The following is a 19596-nucleotide window of genomic DNA, read 5'->3' on the forward strand; positions in this document are numbered from 1 at the left end:
CCGCCCCCCACCCCGAGGGAGGGCCGGATGGGCCAGAAGCCCCTCGCGGGGGTCCCCGCCGCCTAACGGGGGGGGGGGGGGTGGCGGGGTGGGCATTCACCACGGAGGCCGGCTTAGATGGAAACAAGAGGCCTTTAGTGTCGCCCCCCGCAACCCTATCTTCCCGCGCGGCCGGCTCTGGCTCAGACCCGCGGCTCGGTGGGTGCGGCGGGCGCGGCGGGCGCGGCGGGCGCGGCGGGCGCGGCGGGCTGAGTGAGGATGAGACGGATGCGTTCAACGCACAGCGCCGCGGCCTGCCGCGTTTCCCGGCACAGCGCCGCCAGGCTCAGGAAGCCGTGCGGCAGGTCTTCCACCACGCACAGCGTCACGGGCTTGCCCAGGCCGCGCAGCCGCCGCGCGAACATGACCGAGTCGTCCAGCATGGGGTCCAGCGCGCACGCCTGTGGGGCACAGCAAGGGGCAGAGGAAGGAGGGGAGGAGCCAGGAGACGGGAGGGAGGCGGGGAGTGGGAGAATGAGCTGCTGCCCAGCTTCTCTCTTCCCCTAGAGACACCCCCTCTCTTCCCCTTACTCAGCTGCCCCTAGGCGCTCCACAAGATCTGGAGAAGGAATGGCAGCCTTGACTCCCTTTCAGCCCTCCCGTCGTCAGGCATGCACTCCTGGTGGCACACCTCTCCCTTCAGATGTCAGGCAGCTTGCTTTTCCCCTCCCGCTGCTCCCGGTCTCTCCTCCCCAGGTGCACCTGCGCACACCTGCTCCTCTTCCCCGCTCCCCTCCCGGGTCTCTCCTCCCCGAGTGCTCCTGCACCCACCTGCCACGCCCCCCCCCCCCCCCACCGGGCACATAGTCCCTATGTGGCGCTCACCACAATGTGCACGGGCGGCAGGCTCTGTAGCATGCTGTCAGGTGCCAGCAGTGGCGACATGAAGGGGTTCTTGACGATGGGTGAGGAGTAGATGGGCATCCGAGTGGGGCCCTGGCTGGCGCGCCTGGGGTGGAAACCCTCAGGGAAGTTGGCAAGCACGCCCTGGCCTCTGTCCTTGGCCCTCAGCTCACCTGGTGCTTTAGCGTCTTTGCGTGCATCAGGGCCAGGTAAGAAGTTGACGTTGGAGGGCACGGAGGGGCCCAGTGTCTCTGCAGACAGTGACAGCTCAGGGCTGCCCGATGTGTCAGAGTTGCCCTTTAGGCTCAGGTCATGTAGTGTCAGGCTCTTGAAGGAGTCCGTGCCCAGCGGGCCCTCGGGCTGGGCCAGTGCTGCCTCAGACACACTGCGCCGCATTGGTTCTGCAAGAGGGGCAGGGGCAGGTGGCCAGCGGGGCCACGCGTATCAGCCCGGCTCTGTGGGCTGCCTGTGTGAGTGGCTGGCAGGGAAGATCACGGGAAGGGCAGCGGCCTCTGGAGGAGGAGCCGCATCCTAGGGCAGTGGAGGCCTAGTGTTCCCCCACACTCCCTCCTTGGGGATGGGTAGGGAGCCCCAGACGTCCCAAGCTGCAACTCCAAGGGGGAGGTGAAAGGAGTCACGTGGTTGTGGAGGTGGAGGTGTGTGTGGTGACTGGGAAGGTTAAATGCAAGTCAGTTTATCTCTGGGAGCCTCAGTTTCCTCTTCTGTACAAAGAGGCAATAAAAATAGTCCTCGCCTGTAGGGCGCCTGGATGGCTCAGTCAGTTAAGTGACTGACTCTTGGTTTTGGCTCAGGTCATGATCACACGGTTGGTGAGATCGAGCCCCATGTGGGGCTCTGCACTGATAGCAGATCAGATTCTCTCTCTCCCTCTCTCCTTTCTCACTCTCTCTCTCAAAATAAACTTAAAAAAAAAGAGCAAAAATAGTCTTGACCTACTAGGAGGCAGTAAAGACTCAGTGGGATGAGGTACTGCTCCCCGCTGGGAGGTCGTGCTGTATCATGTTTTATTACTAGGCCTGGTGCCTGGTTCCAACCACCTCCCTGACCCCAGCGTGAGGCCCAGCCAACTTGTTAGAGCCACTCAACATGGAGGCCGTGAGCAGATCAAAATAGAGTAGTGAGCAGGGCCACATGACTTGAAAGGAGGCCGTGTTCACGAGGAGCTAAAGAGAGTCTTGGGAGCCTGTTCAGTTCCCAGGGATCCCACACCTATAGCCGTGTAGATCTGCTCCCCACAATTCCTTCATGTCCTTTAGTTTTACCCCTTCCTTTTGAATGGCCAGGCTAGCAAGTGCCCAGATGATGCCGAGGTGCGTTTCGACCCACGTGGTACGCCCCACCTTGGCCTCAACTCCATTAATTTGAGGATATCCATGCTGCTTGCCCCTAGGGCCGGGACCCTGCATTTTTCAGGTTTCTATTTTATTTTATTTTTTGTCTTTAGAAATCCATGAAGGCACCATGGAGATGATATAAGAATGACTGCATAAGGGCTCTGTGACCCGGGGAGTGGGGGGTCACTGGAACAGAACTACTGGCCAGAGTCACAGGGCACAGCCTGTCAGGGGTGCTGGGCTCTTCTAGGAGCACCTACTGTGTGTCAGGTTTGGGCTGGGAGCTTGGCACAAACCGGTGCGTGACGTCCCTACAACAACCTCATGAGGCAGGTACTCTTGTGCCTCATTTCACGGAGGAGCAAAGAAAGGCTCACAGTGGACCTCGCCACGGTCACCCAGGTCACCTAGCAAGCAGCGAGCTCCCACTACAGCAGCTTGCTAGGCTGGTGCTTGTCCCTCTAGGGCCTGCACTTGTCTCCTTTACCCTACCAGGAAAGCCTCAGGGTTCAGTGGTCCCAGATCTCTTTTGTTTTTGTGTGTATTTATTTGCATCCATTTGAATATCCTAAAATTTAAAAGGCTAAAGTAAAACACATTCAATTGGAATACTTTTCTGAATAGGAATGGTATCTACTTTCGAATCTGCACTCTCTGTTATTCAGAAAATACTGTTGGTTTGCTGGAGATAGAAAATAAGTTGAGTTGGCTATACTTTAAAATCATTAAAATGTTTAAACAAATGGTGGGAAAAAATAGATCCTTGGATGGAAGTGAGTTTTGGCTGCCTGAGGATCCTGCCACGCACTCAAGGCTGGGAACCTCTGCTGATCTCCCCACCCCAGGCTCCTAGGCCAGCCCCTGGAGCGAGGTATTACCCCCATGTGTCTGTTAAAAGTCTGGAAAGAATCTAGGAAGGCTGGATTCCCAGCTCAAGGCCCAAGCGATTTGAGTGGCATTCTCTGGATTGAAAATCAGCACATGTGGCAGGCCTTCGGAGTCATTTCCCAGTGTTCTTTTCTGCGATGGATTGTTTGGAAAGCTAAATGCTATAGTTCTCGGGAGTTCTGAGATAACCCGGTAGACCAGAAGTCCTAGAAATTCTAGGATGTGGACCATCATGGAAAATCAAGGCTTTGTGGTAGTTGCCAGGGATAAATAGGGGGTTAGAGCCAGAAGGTGATCTCTGCTTCCCTGAGCACCCCAGGACACAGCTCCTTTCCTCCCCTAGGACTTTTGGTGTGCCAGGCTGCCCCTGCTGCCGACCCTGAATGTGTGTGTGAGGGGAGGGCTTTACTCACCTGCCATGGGCACTGAGTTCGTATGGGACTTGTGCCCACTCAGGTCCAGGAAGGAGTGGAGCCATGAGGAGGCACCCAGGCGGAGGTCTCGGAAGAGCAGGGCTGTGTCCCGCTGCACCAGCCCCATCATGCCCAGCGCTTTCTGGTTCGGGTCGGAGTGGTCCTCTGTCTCTCCACCTGTGGAGTATATGCGGGGGGCTGAGGCCTAGTCTCAACACCCGGAACTTGAGGCATCTCTGCCCCGAGGGACCCAAGAATATCTGATGGCTTCAGTAGGGACAAGGAGACTCAGATTTCCTCTCTTCAGCCCCAGGACACTGGGCTCTAGCCCCTGTCCCTGCAGGATCTAAGCAGCCCTCCAGCCCCCCAGCTCTGTGGGTAGTGGCCTTACCAGCATAGGCGCTGACACACTTGGTGAGCACACTGAGGGGCAGCAGGGGGTCCATGAGGCTCAGAAGGCGGGAGGGAGAGGCGGTAGATTGTAGCATTGTGGCCGGGTAAGCTGCCATGATGCCATCTGGCACCCGCACCCCGAAGGCTGCTGCCCTCAGGGACATGGTAAAGCAGAGGTTCCCACCTGCGCTGTCCCCTGCGAGGCATATCCGCTCCCCCGTTGAGCCTGGGTTGGAGAGGGCTTGGTCAGCCTGGCAGGGAGGAACTCAAGCTCTGAGCCAGGAGCACTGGACTGTCAGAAGTGGGGTATGGCGGCCCCAACCCCAGAGTCTAGCCAACTGCAATTTTAGAGATTGGTAAACTGAGGCGCGGATTTGGGGGGATAGTGGACAGGGGATCAGGTGGACTGAGATGTGGAGATCGGGAAGCTCTGTGAAGCTAAGAGGCTGGAGGTCAGAAGCAAGGAGGCCAGATGCTGGGAAAGGGGAGACCAAAGGCCCATTTAGGACAGGGGTGCAGCTGAGGCCTGGAGATGCAAGGGCAGGGTTCAGCTGACCTTGCAAAAGAGCCACATCCCTGTGCCCTGGGGCTTGACCCCACCCTGCCTGGTACCTCTGAAGATGTCAGAAGCAGGAGGTCAGAGGAATGGAAGAATGGGCTGGAGCAAGGGCTAGGAGGCTGGCAGCGCAGGACAGGGGGGTGGAGAAACAGCAGGAGAAGAGAGAAGATCAGAGGTGATGGAGAAGTGGGGGTGTCAGGGCTGGAGGCGGGGAGCAGGAAGCAGAAGGAGGAAGTGGTTAAGATGGAAGGTCTGGGGAGCAGTGGGGCAGGAGGGGGGCGAACAGGTAGCAGGAGTAGGAGGGTGGTAGGAGGTAGGAGAGGGGAGGCAGGGGGTGCAAGACTGAGGCCCGGGCACATACATGGCCCACTTTCCACGCAGTGTGGGGTGGGGGCTGCAGCAGGCTGGGGTGGGAGCAGGGACAGGGGTGGGTGCAGTGAGGGGCTGGGGCTCACCGAGGAGGGCGCAGTGCTTGACAGCCCAGCAGTAAGCATAGAAGCACTCCTCCAGTGCCCGGGGGAAGGGGGCCTCGGGGGCCAGGGAGTAGTCGATGGAGAGGATGGGGGTGCCCAGCTCCTGGGCCCAACTCTTGAGGTAGGGCTCGTGGGATTTGGAAGTCTGGGCCACGAAGCCGCCGCCATGGATGTGCACCACCAGGGACTGTGAACGGGGAGCCTGCTGGGGGCGTGGCCGCAGCTCCAGGCTCCGGGGACCCTCGGACTTCACCAGGCTGCTGAGCTCCTCGCTGTCCTGCGGGGTGAGGGAGGAGGATGTGGGTGAGGCTGGGGCGGCCCATCTAGGCCTCACCCACCAAGGGGGTGTGCTCAGAGAAACAGGATGGGGGGCAGGTGTAAGCAGTGAAAGGTGGGAGGGCATCTGGGGAGGGGGCTGCCTGTGCTCCTTGGCTCTGTATCTCCTACCTGTCCTTCACGTAGGTCATAGGAGATGAGCCTGACAAGGACCGGCCCTGGGCCCGTGTGCGCCAGCGGGGGTGAGATGGTGACTGTGAGCTTGGGGTCAGCAGTCAGTGGCATTTCAAAGGCCTCTGGTGGCAGACTGAGCAGGCGGCTTACTCTCACGGTGGTGGATGTCATGTTCGCTAGAGACTGGTGGGAGGAGACAGGCAGGAGGGGCACTGGGGAGAAGCTGCTTGCAGGGGTTCCTCTCATGCCTCCCCTCTGATCCCCACCCTCATCCCATCCTTTCTATCACATCACACCCCAGGCTTAGAGCCCTGCAGAGGCCTGATGTGACCTGGGATGGGTCTTTGGGCCCCAGTGTACCCATCTTATAACAGGTGCTCACCGATAGCACCTCTATTTCAGTGATGTTCCAGAAGGCTTTCCAGAAGTGCACATCTAGGTTCTGTATGATCCGCTCAAACTCAGCCCCGCGTAGCTCTGGGTCGATGGCGAAGCGGCCGCTGGTGAAGAGGGAGCTGGCTGTCACACCTAGGGGTTGGGAGAGGTGTCAGGGAGCCTGGCGGGAAGGGGGCAGTTAGGGGTAGAAGTGGAAGCAGGAGGAGGGACAGGGAGGGAGGTGAGGCTGCAGGCAGGGTCCGGCCAGGACTCACCAAGGCCTGTTTCCTTGCGCTTATAGTGCTCCCCGAAGGACACCAGCCCGATGGAGATGGTCTGCAGGAATGGCCGGATGGCGGGCGTGAACTGTGGAGAGATGCCGCTGTGTCACCCACTGCCCAGGAGGGACCGGAGGCAGGCAGGAGTGGGGGGCAGAGACGTGGTTTGGGGGGAGACGTGGTCATTCAACACACATTTAGTGAGCTCCAGTACTGCTCTAGGTGCCTTCACAGAGCTGATGTCAAAGAGAAGGCTGACAATAAGCAAATAAAGGCATATGTTTTATGATGTTATGTTTAATGACTAATGCTTTGAAAAGACAGTAGGTGGAGGGGACATGGAGTGATGACTAGGGTATCTAGGAGGGCACTTGAGAACGGATCCAGAGGAAGTGAGGGAATGCTGTTCCCTGCAGGGGACACGGCAAGTGCAAAGGCTCTGAGGCCGTCTGTGCTTGGCGTGGATAACACGTGTCGCTGGAGCAGAGTGAACCAGGGGAGAGGGGCAGTGGCTGAGGTCAGAGAAGCAAAGGGGGCTCACTTAGGGCTTAAAGAATTTGTATTTATTCCAGATGTGGGTGGAGCCATGGAGGGCTGGGAGTAAGGTGATGCAGGGATTTCCTGAAAGTCATCGAGGACAGAGAGGAGGCCAGGCAGATGGGAACCAGTTCCTGGGCAGCAGGAAGACAGACAGGAGATGGTCAGAGACAGAAAGGGCCAGAGATCTTGAGGCAGAAAGACAGCCAAATGGAGAATGCGTCTGAGAGAGGAGCTGGGCAGCCAAGACAAGATGGGGGTGGGGGGGGCTGGGTACAAGATCAGAGGGAAAAAAGCCACAGGAAGCTGGGCAAGGGGCCAGCAGTGTTCTTTTGTTCATTTAACAAATATTGGCCTATATCCTACTGTGTGCTAAGTACTTGAACAGGAGCTGAACAAGAGCCACACAGGAGGCCTCTGTTCTGCTGGGCTGACATTTTACAGTGGGGGAGCTGTCCTGCAGCACAGCAGCTGGGGCCTCAGAGAATAGCTGTCAGGCATGACCTTGCCCCTGGCCAGGGGCCCAGTAGGCCAGAGGGCACAGTGGTGCCTGGCCATTGTGGCTGGAATGCTGGCTTGTGTGGCCCCAGGGTTTCTCTCCCGTGACTCCAAGGTCCTGGCTGGGACACAGGGAGGAGCCAGCTGGCTCAGCTGAGCTGATCAATATTTGTGGGGTCAGTTTAGGTGAAAGGAATTTCCCAGGAACACCCAGGCTGGGTTGGTGAGGACAGGCCGCCCTGTGGGGAAGCGTGGAAAGGTGGGGTGGGATGAAGGCTGAGGGTCGGCCAAGATCAGCTGGGGAGTTGCAGGGTTGGGGCAGGCACAGAGAGGATCTGAAGGATCTGGAGGCTGAGGGACCCTGTACTGACCTCACACAGTAGCAAGTTGTTCTTGAGCCCCAAGGACCCCCAATTCTCAGTCCCCAAACTACTTTTCCTATGAGTCTAAAGGCTCCCAGGCTGCCTTCCTGTCAGTGCAGAGATGAGTGGTATCTCCCTGGGGGTGGTTGGGGTGGGCAGAGGGTGGGAGAAGACCTGGGAGTTAGGGCCCTGGTTCAGGGAGGAGAGATCTTCCTTGCTGTCACCAACTTAGATGTGCTCCTCGGCCTTCCCCGTGGCCTGAAAATCCTGATTCTACAGCTCTTTAGGTGAGCCAAAAAGCCCAGGCCAACCAGGGTCCAGCTGAACAGCTGTGACGAGGGCCCCTTGAGCCTCTGTAGAATGGGAGCTAGCGCGCTTCCTCCTTCCTGCCCCAGCCTCCAGTGGGGATGACTGAACGGGGTGTGCTCTTATAAACAGGCCTTTGAGAACATTATTAACTACCTTTCTAAGGAGTCTCAAATGATTTCAGGGGCCAGATAGGTCATAGAAAAGAGTGAACGAATCTCCTGAGTTTGGGACAATAGAGAGCAGTGGGGATCCTGGTGCAAAAAGCTATGTGAGTTAAAGATTTCTTACCGCACGGTGGAACTGGCCCGGGGGCCACAAGTTTGAGACCCCCAGTGCCGTTGTTCGAGCCCTAGACAGTGTCCCCATTCTGAATCTACTATTTCCAGAACCCAGTAATACTGACCACTGTGGGTATCGAACTATGCCATTGGGCCAGGTCAGGGGCCTGTGGGCCCAGAGGAACAGGGCAGGGAGCTCACCTGGAAGCCCAGGCAGCGGCCATAGAAGCAGCCCTTATGCAGAGTGACGTACTCGCGCAGGAAGTCAGCAGTGAGCCCCTCGTCGCCCTCAAAGAAGAGTCCGCCGGGCTGGTTGGTGGCCAGCAGGTGCTGGGCATAGTAGGCTAGGGCCCGGAGCTGGGTGAGGGCAGCCAGGTAGGCCTCGAGTTCTGCTAGGTTGTGGCTGGTGCGGAAGAAGATGCTGCGGCGGTTGGAGGCCACGTAGCGCGATTTGTGTAGCAGGTGCGCCAGGCAGCAGCGGGCTGTGTGCACCAGGCTCCGGTACCCATTGGCTGGCGTCTCTGCGTCCAGGTCAAAGAGGTGCGCCACGCTCAGCAGGCGGCCCAGGGCTGGCTCCAGCCCCAGCGCCTGCTCCCGGATGCCCGCAAAGACTCCCGACAGCCGTCTTGCTGTTTCCCCAGGGCCCTGGCTCGAGAAGAAGGCCATGTTGTCTTCCGCCAGAGTCACCAGCGACTGTGTCATCGTGTGCAGGTCCATGCTGTGCGTGAGCCGTGAGGCTGTGGGCCAGTTGGGAGGCCCGATTAGGCAGGGCTGGACCACCCCTCCTCCCTCGGACCCAAGGGTGAAGTCGGGGGCCCCATCCCCTTCTTTTTCAGGCCCCCTTCCCGCCTCCTTCTCAGGCCCCAGGCATCACCCATAGACCCTTCCCTTCCACCAGTATTTGAGAGAGCTCAGCCCTCTGTCCCCCCATCTACCTGGTGGTGTCCCAGGACCTTGGTCTCAAACCCAGTTCTCTTCCTGAACCCAGTTCATAGTTCCAGCCTTACCTGTAGCTGAGGAGTCACTCCTGCCCCCTCCTGGTGCCTCAAGTCTGGCTGTGGAACCCCCTCCAAACTTAGCTGCCTCTCTGTTCCTCTGTGGAATATCCACAACTTGGTCCCGCTCCTCCCCAGCTGGGTCCCCTGGCCTCCAGTCCTCTCCGCTTGGCTTAGATTTCACAGGCCAGCCCCACTCCCCTGCCTGGAACAGCAGTACTCACCGCTGCCATTAGCTTTGGGCCCACTCTGTGCCAGGCCTGCTCTTAGAACTTTCTGTGTGTGTGTGCTCATTTAGTGCTTGTTAACCCTGAGACCCAGACTGCCTCCGTTTGCATTTCAAGTATTATTGGTAGCATCCCCATTTTACAAAGAAACTGAGACTCAGAGGTGTTCAGTAAGAAGCTGAAGCTTGCATTGAAAGCGGCAGCGCAGAATTCAAACCCAGATCTCTGGGTGGAGGGCCTTTACTTACACTGGTCTCCTTCCCAGGGCTCTGGAGGCTGGGCCTTTAGTTATGGCCCTCAAAAACTTGCCCTGGCACCTGGTGGCTCAGTCGGTTAAGCATCCGACTTCAGCTCAGGTCAGGATCTCAAAGTCTATGAGTTTGAGCCCAGCATCGGGCTCTGTGCTGACAGCTCGGAGCCTGGAGCCTGCTTCAGATTCTATGTCTCCCTCCTCTCTGCCCCTCCCCTGCTTGCACTCTGTCTCTCTCTCTCTCTCAAAATAAATAAATGTTTAAAAAAATAAGAAAAAAACCCGAACCTTGCCCTGGACTAGGTCCGACTCCCCACACTTCAGGATCCCTGGTGATTTTCCCTCTGGGACCCCTGTACTGTCACTCAGGCCCTGGACAACTACTTTTGTCCCCTTTGGTGGAAATGGTACCCTCTGCTCCAGAGATTTCCTTCCTGAAGCCCACTCAGCACCTTGCCTGGATTCTGGGTGGATGGCCCCCTCCGCTCCCAGAAGAAGGTGTCTCCCCTCCATTCCAGGCCCTGGAGTTTTACGGTGGCCATTCCTGTCTCTCAGCAGGAGGGTACACTCACCCCTCCCAGACCTCTTCTGAGCTCCCCCAGGCTGAGCTGCCGGCTGGGGCCCGACCGACGGACTGTGGCTAGTGCCAGTAGCTGCCTGGGGCGATAAACTGGGGGGAGGCCAAGCCTTCCTAGGGTGTGGCCACTTGCTCCACCTCCCATCCAGAAGGGACAGTGAGACCACGTGCTGTAAACACAGCAGGGAGCCCAACTCCCTGTCCCCTCTGCTTGTTCCCAGGCCCAGCTCAAATGGGAGTCCTTGTCCCAGGCTCCTCTGCCTTGGAGACCAAGGAGTCCAGGCCCCAGCCCCTCCTCCCTTGGACCCAGGAGTCCACACACGCAACCCCCTCAACAGTTAGAAACTGAGTTATCTAGCTTGTCAACCCTCTTCTGTCTCGTAGGAGCCAGGAGTTTTTGCCACAGTCCTGAACAAGCTGACCCCTCTCACCCAGCCAGGCTGCCCTCCCTCTCCCCAAGGTGGATTCTGGGAGCAAAGGCCCAGTGATCTCAGCAACCACCCCCCAGGCTGGCCCTGGCATGGCCGGCCCTGGCACAGCCGGCCCCGGCTGCTGGGGGGAGACATAGGGTAGCCGGCTCTGCCTGGCACTCCGGAGAGGACAAAAGCCGATTAAGGGCAGTGTCAAGCTCAGCTGGGGGTTCTGCGCCCTAGGTCCTACCGTGTGGTGTTCCACGCCTGCCACTTCCCCTTCACAGGCCATCCTGCTGTGACTGTCATTCCTACCTCACGTATGGGAGGCTGAGGCTCCAAGAAATACTTTACCTATCTTATTTCCTGTGCTCCTTGCCTGGCCAGCTCTTTCCGGCCCTTCAGGCCTCAGCTTGCCACATCCTCAAAGAGGACGTTCCTCCCCAACTACGATACACGCCCCCATCATTACTTTCTGCCATCATACCTGTTTTTCTGCCTGGGATTTACACATTTGCAATTATACATGTTTGTTTACTCATGTTTGTTGTTTGTCTCCCCCCAGGCAAGAACCAGACTTCACAGAGCTGTGAAGCTTATATTGTAGAGGTGGAACTCTTTAGGAAAAAAAAATAGAAAATCACAAACACAAACTTAGATAGAGGGCTCTGAAGGGGTCTGCACAAACGAGAGGCCTTGAGGCCTCAGTGACACTTGCTTGGATGTAGGTGAACCCTGGGTCTCTCCTCCTTGATTATCATCCCCACTGGGGCAGGGGATGGCCCCAGGGCTCATCATGGGGGTCTGGTGCGTAGTAGGGAAGAAAGTCAAAGTGGGGGCAGAAGCAGGTGAATGGGAGCTTGGGAGAGGACCACCCTTCCCCAGGGCAGACAAACAGATGGACAGAGGCCTCTGGAGATGGTTCTAAGCTTGGTGGCCAGGTGAGCGGGGATGAGCCTCGATGAGCGGTGGGGAGAAGGCTGAGTCCCAGGCCCTCTGGACTCCAGGTCCCTGCCCTTTGCCCCATTCTAGGCAGCTCCCTGGGGGCTAAGCTGGGTGGAACCAGGAGGACGGGATGTTGAGGTTGCCAGAAACTCGCCAAGAATCTCAGGCAGAGGGCACTGGGGCAGAGGCAGGGGCACATGGCCTGCCTGTGGGTACCGACTGGGTCAGAAGTAGGACTGAGGAGTTCTGCTGCCTGGGCACCAGTCCTTTGCCCCAAAGAGCCACAGGACAGCTGGACCCAGCCTGGATTTGGGCCCCCAGGGACTGAGCAGCGGTGAGAAGCGTGGTAGAGAAGGAAGCTCGGGGAGGATGGAGGAGGAAGGGCCAGGTCTGAGGCCTGGATGCGGCAAGGGCTTCTGGAGGGGAGAGGCCTGCAGGGCACATGCTGGGTTGGGGGGCAGCAAGTGCGCCAGGCACGGTTCTCCGTGTGCTTTTCAGGAAGTGACACATTTCATTCTCTGCACAACCCATGGTGTAGGGACCATTATAGCCCCTTTACGGCAGATGAGAAAACAGAGATGCAGAGAAGGCCATGACTGCCCACGGTCACAGGGCCAGCGAAGATGGCTCAGCTTGTCTCTTCAGAGTGTGTGTTTCTCCTCTCTGTCGTGTCTCAGCTGGCCACCTTCTGGGTGGTCAGGTGTGAGTGTGTCTTTGAGGCTCAGACAGATGCACATATGTATGTCCATACACGTATGTCATGCTTAGGGTTTGCCTGGCCTGTGTTCATGGATGGGCACGATGTGTTGATGTTTTCCCCAGTCTGTGTGTTTTTATGTTTCTCAGTATGTCTGAAGGCATGTTTGTATGTATGTGTCATGGCCCATGTTTCTTAGCCCCAGAGTTTATCTGTGTCTGCATTTTTCTTGGCCTGTGGGATTGCATGGGCAAGTGTCTGTATATGTATGGACGTATATACTCATATTTGTGTGCGTCCTGGTGTGTGTGTGTGTGTGTGTGGCCACTTCCCACTCCTATCCAATGCATCACGAAGTCCTGTCCACTCTGCCCCTCTAGAAACCTCTGGAATCTAGCCTTTCTCCCACCTTCATGGACCCCTCATCTAGATGTTTGTAACAAGTCTTTGTGTGTCTCTGATTTTGCCCTCTTCAGTCTCTTCTCCACATAGGATCCAGAGGATCTTTCTAGGACTTCAATCTGGGCACATACTCCTAACCTTGCAACACCCCCACCCTTGCTGTCAGGATAAAGCCCCAAATCCTGGACACAGCCTCCCAGACCAGGTGCCATCTGGGCCCTCTGCCCACCCAGCCCCCACTTCCTCCCTCCCTTGCTGAGCTCTCTCTGTGCTGTAATGAGCCACTTCATTGGGCCTCAAGGTCTCTGCCTGTGCTGTCCCCTTGGCCTCCCTGCCCCTCTTGCCCGCAGTCAACACTTCTCATCCTTGGGTCCAATGTCACCTTCCTGGGAAGCCTCCCTCTCACATTTTCTCAGCACTTTCCCTCTTGTATTTGCCACAGTTTATAATTATATATGATTTGTGGGATTATTTGATTAATGACTGTGTCCCCAGCTCAAATGTGAGTCTGTCCTCACCACTGAGAGCCCAGGCCTGACATAAGTAAACATTCAGTGAATGTCTGTTGAATGAATCTATGTGATTGGAGCTTTTGGGGTCCATAATCAAGGTTGGGGCACAGAGCAGTTTTGAGTTCGCACACCCCTGCCCTCAGGAAGCTGGGCTGGCCATCCTTCTGCCTCACTGGCCTGATAAGGAAGCCCGGGTGACCTTGCTTTTTCAGAGTCTCAGTTTTGTCACCTCAGAAATGGGGTGATCATAATGACACTAGAACCATTGATTACTGGCAAGATCAAACTGATGACTAGGATTGCTCCAGCCAGCCTGGATGCCCTCAGGGCGGGGGCGGGGTCTGATTCATCCTACTGAGGCCTGGCACCAGGGCAGAGCCTCAGGAAATGACAGGTGACTCTCAGGGCTTGTGGAATGAGCCTTTGTGGGAATAAGGGCCTTTGGGTTTGTGAGTAGGACTGGCTTAGCCCTGTGCAAGGTGCCCTACCCAGGAGGATTCTGACTCCTCACAACAACCCTCAAGGCAGCACGATTATTATTATCCCAGTGTTACAGTTCACACATTCCTTCACTTCAATAAATATTTCAGTGCCTCTGTGACTGGGATATCAGGCTATGAAAGTGTGGGTAAACAAGGCAGGTACAGTCCCCCTCTTAGGGAACTCACTGTGTAATGGGGAGTAACAGTAATAATAACCTCCACCTCTCATGCACGCTTGCTGTGTGCCAGTGCCAAATGTGCCACCCTCATTCAAACCTCACAACCGCCCTTACCAGTCAGGGAGTCCTATCACTGTGTCCATTTTATAGCTCAGAAAGTTGAAACAGAAAGAGGAAGCCTGTTGCCCAGCACCACAGTTTATGACTCCAGGAACCAAGCCTCCAAAGCCCATGTTCTTAACTTTGGTCTGTACTGCCTCTGGGCACACCATCCTGCTTGTGAGGCTATGTCTGGCATTGTGACAGTGAATGCCCTCAGGTCCCAGTCTGAGCTCCTAGCCTGTCTGAGTCTGTGCAGGTGTGTGCTTGTGTAGCCAACTCCAGTCCTGTCCTTGGTTAATGATGTAGCCTAGGGGCAGTCTGGGGTCTCCAGGCTTTGGGGCTATGTCAGTTTCTTCCCTTCACAGGAACTTCCCCTAGGTCCTCATTCGGATTCACAAATACTCATAACCTAGCAAGGACTTAATGTGTGCCCCTGCCTGAGGCTTTCAGCATCTCTGTTGGTCTGTCAGTCTTTCTCCAGCTTGCTGAGATCTGTAAATAATGTGACACCTCAGGAACCTAGTTGACAGCCCTCCTTTCTTTGTCCCAGGGAGGGTGTGGCAGTCTGAAGTCTACCCGGGGACCCCTAGTCCTAGAAGGAGTGGCGGTCAGGAAGTTAGACCCCAGTGGTGCTGGGCCGAAGCAGGTGGGCTGACAAGGAATGGGTGCACCGATTGAATGAAGGATGTCAGGATGGACTGTTTTGAGCCGTACTGGCCCTGGGTCATTTCCCACTATCGGGCACCCCTTCCTCCTACCTTTCCCGGACTCACCCCTAAACCTCCTCTTTGGGCAACAGTTTCTAAGCGTCTCCATTATCCTCTCATGAGTGCTGGGGACCTGAAAATAGGCGCTTGAACCATTCCCTGGTAGGAAACACTGAGGCCAGGTCACACAGCGAGTACGGAGCCAGACCGGGAACCCTGGTCTAGGAGATCGCATTCTGGACACTCTTCCCAAGACGGTACTGGGGCGTCCGGTAGTCTTTATGCTGAGGGTAATATTCCGCTCCCACATCACCCATTTTCACGATGGATCATCCCTGCACCCCCTCGCAGGGCGGCAGTGGGCCAGCCCACGGGCTCCCCCACTTCTTGGGACAGTGGGTCAGTCCACTCAGTCCCCAGTTTCCTCGCAGGAGGTCCAAGGTTCCTTCTGTTCTGCAGCCGGCCCCCGCGCGCTCACCTTTGGTTTTGCCTTTTCGCCACCGCCGGCGGCTACGACTCTTGGACTCGTCTTTGGCCTTCTTCGAGGCCGGGGCCCCAGCCGCCCTGGAGGGCCCCGTTCCCCAAACCGACTCCATCAATTTTCCGCCGTCCCCGCGTTGGGGCCGCTTCCAGCCGCCAGGCCCCGCCCCGAGTGCCAATCCTTGCCGCACACCACCACCGGGCCCCCATACCACCCAATCCTGGGCTTGGTCCCCTCTGGGTCCCGCCCTCTGAGCAATCGGGGCCTCACTCCACAGCCGGGTCCCGCCCTCAACCTCTGGGGCCTAAAGCCTGGCCCCGCCCCTTCACACGCTTTAAAGGGCCCGTGACCAACGAAAATGCAGCCCTAGAGGCGGCGAAAAGTGTCCTTCGGGCAAGACTAGTTGGGAGAACTGCGGGAGTACACCCCAGAAGGGAAGCTCCGATCTTCTCTCGTGCTGGTTCGCAGCCTCGCTTCTCCACTCACCTTCCCACGTAGGGATCCCCTAGAACGCGACCCGGCCCACCTGCTGGAGGGGGAAAGCGGGGCGCCGCAGAGCCTCCGCCTGGCGGGGCGGGGCCGGCCAGGTCCCCTGGCAATTCAAAGCCGGGGCGGGGCGCCAGCACTGGAGGCGTGGCTCTGCCTGTGAGCCGTTTGAGAAGGAAGCCCCGCCTTCTTCCTGCCCCCCTGTCTCCTATTGCTGTTTTTCTGGGGGTTTTCTCTGCCTTCTCCCTCTTCCAGAGAACGGAAGGGCGGGGGAAAGGAGAATGCTCGGCGCCTGCGCACTAGCCGGAAGCCGCTGACCGGCCCGCCGCGAGCGGCGGTAGAGGGCCCCACGCGTGCCTGGGGAATGGCGGGAAGCCGAAGAGGCTCGAGGCTCGGGCATGCGCACACAGTCAACTGCCTACCGGGTGCGCGAGAAGCCCCCTTGTCTTGCGTGGGGAGGGCGTCCCCTGAGACTGGGTTCTGGAGCCTAGAGAAACATCTCTTCATTCTCAGCGACAGAAAAAGCAGACCTCAAACCTTCCCTTTCCATCCTGCTCCTCCTCCTCTCCCTCCTAGAGCACAGGACCAGCTGTGGCCCTGAGAGACACCCTCTTCTCAGCCCTCAGAGAGACGGTCCAGCCTTTCAAGGAGGGATAGACCTCTGGGCTGAGGCCATCATGGCCGGCCCTTCGGACTACTTGGCCCTCACGGGAGCCCCCAGCTTCTGGATTGGGGCTGCACGGCCTCCCCTCAGGCTGCTTCAACAAGTAGCCCCTCATTCCATGGATGAGACTCGCCTGCCCGCTTCGGCCTGACCGGATCGGGGCCTGAGCGCCGAGGAGCTGGAACCCCCTCCGTCCCACCCCAGGGGCCCGGCCGCCTGCGTCAGAGGAGGGGGCAGTGATGGCGGCCGCCGGAGCCTGGGGCCCAGCCGCCTCCGATACGGCTCCACGCAACTCTCCCTTCATCCAGCCTTAACCTTGCCCGGGACTTCGGCAGACCCCGCAGCCCCTCTCCCACGGCCCAGTTCCTCTCCCACGGCACCCTTCCTGAGAACCTAACCTCCAGGCCATCGAGCCCAGCTGAACTCGGCCTCTCGGGGTGAGGGGGACGGCCTGGCAGAGGAGCGGGTGCCTTCCTGCCCGCCCGTGGCCGACCTGGAGAGCTCAAATATAGCCGAGGCAGGTATTTTCCACCTAGTGGGCATGGAAAGGCCACGGGGGTAAGTGTCCATGTGCAGCACGGTGTGGCGGGGGCCTAAGGGCTGTGTTTGGGCACCGATGGCTGAATACTGGCAGGGAGGCGGCTTCTCCATTTCCTGGCCCCTGGCCCAGAGCCCTGTCCCGCTTCTGTCTTATTTCCTCCCCAATCGTCCTTGGAGAGGTAGCCTAGTGCAGGGGAAGAAGTCACACCCTGGCTTTGCCACTCCCCATCTGCCCGCCTCCTGCAAGGGCCTTTGCATCTCCACGCCTGAGCTTCCTCATCTATCAGGCGGGGCTCTTGATCTTTGTCTGGAGGGACTGTTGAGGGATCCCCTGAGCCAACCGGACATACTGGCGGTCCTTCGTTACTCCTGACTGAATGAATGACCATCCCTGGGAGGCTCTGGTTCCTCCGGCCTCAAACTCACCTGTGTCCCTGGGATTCTGGCTGGTGGTTTTCTTCCCGTGTGCTGCTTTCCCACCATATCCTGATGCTACTTCATGCTTCCCCTTGAAGGTCAGCTTCGTTCCCTGGGCCACTGTTCTACTCCTTTTGGCTGGTAGATTGCTCTGTACTGGAGACCCCAAATCTGATTCTAAGTCAGAATCAGTGACGCAGTCAAAAGATGTCCTCCATTCTGAGGCTGGTTGCTGTGTGGATAGTTGGTGCAGTTTTGATAGAAATCTCCAGTCGGTTGAAGATCTCTCTTGGGATCTGGCCCCTTGGGCTGGATCTGTTTGCTGGGCTGTAGGGTCTGACTGTTCTGGTCTCTCTTGGGGTATAGATTCAGTCTGGGTAGGTGATTCATTTTTGGGTCCAGGTGTAGGCTGGGCTGGAGGTGTTGATCCAGCTTCTTGTTGCTCTGGAGGTTGCTCTACTGGACCAGGTACTGGCTCGGCTACATGTGCCCCTCTCAATTCTGCCTCCTGTTGAGTTTCAGATTCTTTTCGTGGCCCAGGTCCTTGTTGTGAGGCAGCTTGCTGTTGAGTGAAGGGCACCCTGTGAATGCAAGGTGACTGCTGTGGTGCAGGTTCCTGTGGGGCAAGCAGTTCCTGCCACAAAGCAAAATTTTGTTGGATGCTAGGTCTGTGCTGCTCTTCAGCTGCACGTTGGGCAAGGGGCCCTTGCTGAGTGAGGGGTCTTTGCTGTGGAGCAGGGTCCTGTTGAGTATTGGGTTCCTGATGAGTCTTAGATTCTGGCTGGGCTGTGGCTGTCGCTTTTGGCCCAGGCTCTGTCTGGGTGATAGGTGTCTGGGGTGGCTTAGGCTCCCAGTCAGGACTAGATACTGACCTAGAACCTGGCTTTACTGTTATTTCCCTCTCGGGAGATGTTGATTTCCCAGGTTTCATCCTTCTGGACCCTCCGCCCCCCAGGCCTCCTTTGTTACAGATTCCTCATTGATTCCTCATGATGGCATCTCCCTTTGGATCCCACTCCTTCGTCCTGGCATCCCTGGTCTTCCTTTTTAAGGCAGTTGGCAAGTGGCACTGCTGACCTCCACTCCTGTGCCAAGTGATGCACTTCTGTGCCTCTTGCTGTGGGAGGAGGGATTAGGAACAGGGGGAGGATGTGTGCCCAGTACTCTCCTACCAGAGGGGAGGGGCTTGCCCTCTTGTGTCATAAATAGGACCCCGCCCCACTTACCACTCAGTTAAAATGTTTTTTTCTCTTAAGGCAAGTATCCCAACTTAGTCTTTTGTTTTAACTCAGATGACGGAAGCCAGATTCTGGATGAGTGCTTTTTTTTCTTTTCCCTTACACTTCTGATGTTTCAGGAAAGGGTCATGGGGGAGACCCTCATGCCGTTGTAATAATCTTTTCCTCTTTCTTCATTCTTTAAAATGGCTGCCAGTTTAACATCCTGTGTTACTGCTTTGATCAGTTCATTCCCATATTAAAATAAAATGATGTCCTCCCATTTTTACAGCTTGAAGCCCTTTTCAGTGGCATTTGAGATCTTCCACACCATGTCTCTAGCTTTGAACTATGGCTATGCGTATATGTTTTCTGTACTAGACTGGAAACTCACAGGGTAAAATGACCATTAATGCTGCTGCTGATGATAAGAATAATCATAAATATTAAAGGCATTCTATGTGCTGGGAAACTGCAAGGGTTGTTTTTCTTGTTTTTTAATCTATATTATCTTTTGTAAGATCGTGTCTGATTTGTTGCCATCCCTGCCTTTTTAAATTTTTTTTATTTATTTTTAATTTTTTAAATTATTTATTATTATTATTTTTTTGAAAAAATAAATAATTTTTTATTAATTTGACAATTTGGTTATTTTTCTTTTCCCCAGTACTTCTGCTTTGGTTTCTCCTATGGATAGTAATAACTTATATACTTTATTTACCTGGAGAGGTCTATTGAAACTTGAAAGTCTTTTTTTTTTTCAATATATGAAATTTATTGTCAAATTGGTTTCCATACAACACCCAGTGCTCATCCCAAAAGGTGACCTCCTCAATACCCATCACCCACCCTCCCCGCCCTCCCACCCCCTATCAACCCTCAGTTTGTTCTGTTTTTTTTTTAATTTTTTTTTTTTTCAACGTTTTTAATTTATTTTTGGGACAGAGAGAGACAGAGCATGAACGGGGGAGGGGCAGAGAGAGAGGGAGACACAGAATCGGAAACAGGCTCCAGTCTCCGAGCCATCAGCCCAGAGCCTGACGCGGGGCTCGAACTCACGGACCGCGAGATCGTGACCTGGCTGAAGTCGGACGCTTAACCGACTGCGCCACCCAGGCGCCCCGAGTTTGTTCTGTTTTTAAGAGTCTCTTATGCTTTGGCTCTATCCCACTCTAACCTCTTTTTTTTTTTTTTTCTTCCCCTCCCCCATGGGTTTCTGCTAAGTTTCTCAGGAGCCACATAAGAGTGAAACCATA

The 19596-nt window shown here is 56.3% G+C and overlaps 1 protein-coding gene and 1 long non-coding RNA gene across 8 annotated transcripts in view; one reads left to right on the top strand and one right to left on the bottom strand.

Moving 5' to 3' along the window:
- Positions 1 to 113: 113 nt before the first annotated feature.
- LIPE (lipase E, hormone sensitive type) lies at positions 114 to 18259 on the bottom strand. 7 transcript variants are annotated; one of them, XM_058707619.1, is made up of 10 exons: positions 17133 to 18259; positions 8252 to 8787; positions 6064 to 6154; positions 5796 to 5941; positions 5411 to 5596; positions 4946 to 5240; positions 3930 to 4157; positions 3539 to 3715; positions 865 to 1283; positions 114 to 440 (listed from the first exon to the last, which is right to left on the bottom strand). In XM_058707619.1, exons 1-10 carry the CDS (start codon positions 18052 to 18054, stop codon positions 183 to 185), a joined length of 3258 nt encoding a protein of 1085 aa, XP_058563602.1. In that variant the 5' UTR covers positions 18055 to 18259; the 3' UTR covers positions 114 to 182. The 7 variants fall into 7 exon arrangements, with proteins under 7 accessions (XP_058563602.1, XP_058563603.1, XP_058563608.1 ...); XM_058707620.1 differs by lacking the exon at positions 17133 to 18259 and adding an exon at positions 15014 to 15199; XM_058707625.1 differs by lacking the exon at positions 17133 to 18259 and adding an exon at positions 10095 to 10228.
- LOC131499552 (uncharacterized) overlaps positions 15697 to 19596 on the top strand; it is a 113972-nt gene continuing 110072 nt past the window's right edge. Inside the window, exon 1 of the long non-coding RNA XR_009255948.1 lies at positions 15697 to 16724. This is a non-coding gene — a long non-coding RNA (uncharacterized LOC131499552). The remainder of the gene's footprint in view (positions 16725 to 19596) is intronic.

Source organism: Neofelis nebulosa, chromosome 17, assembly GCF_028018385.1.
Source record: "Neofelis nebulosa isolate mNeoNeb1 chromosome 17, mNeoNeb1.pri, whole genome shotgun sequence".
Classification (NCBI taxonomy): Eukaryota; Metazoa; Chordata; class Mammalia; order Carnivora; family Felidae; genus Neofelis; species Neofelis nebulosa.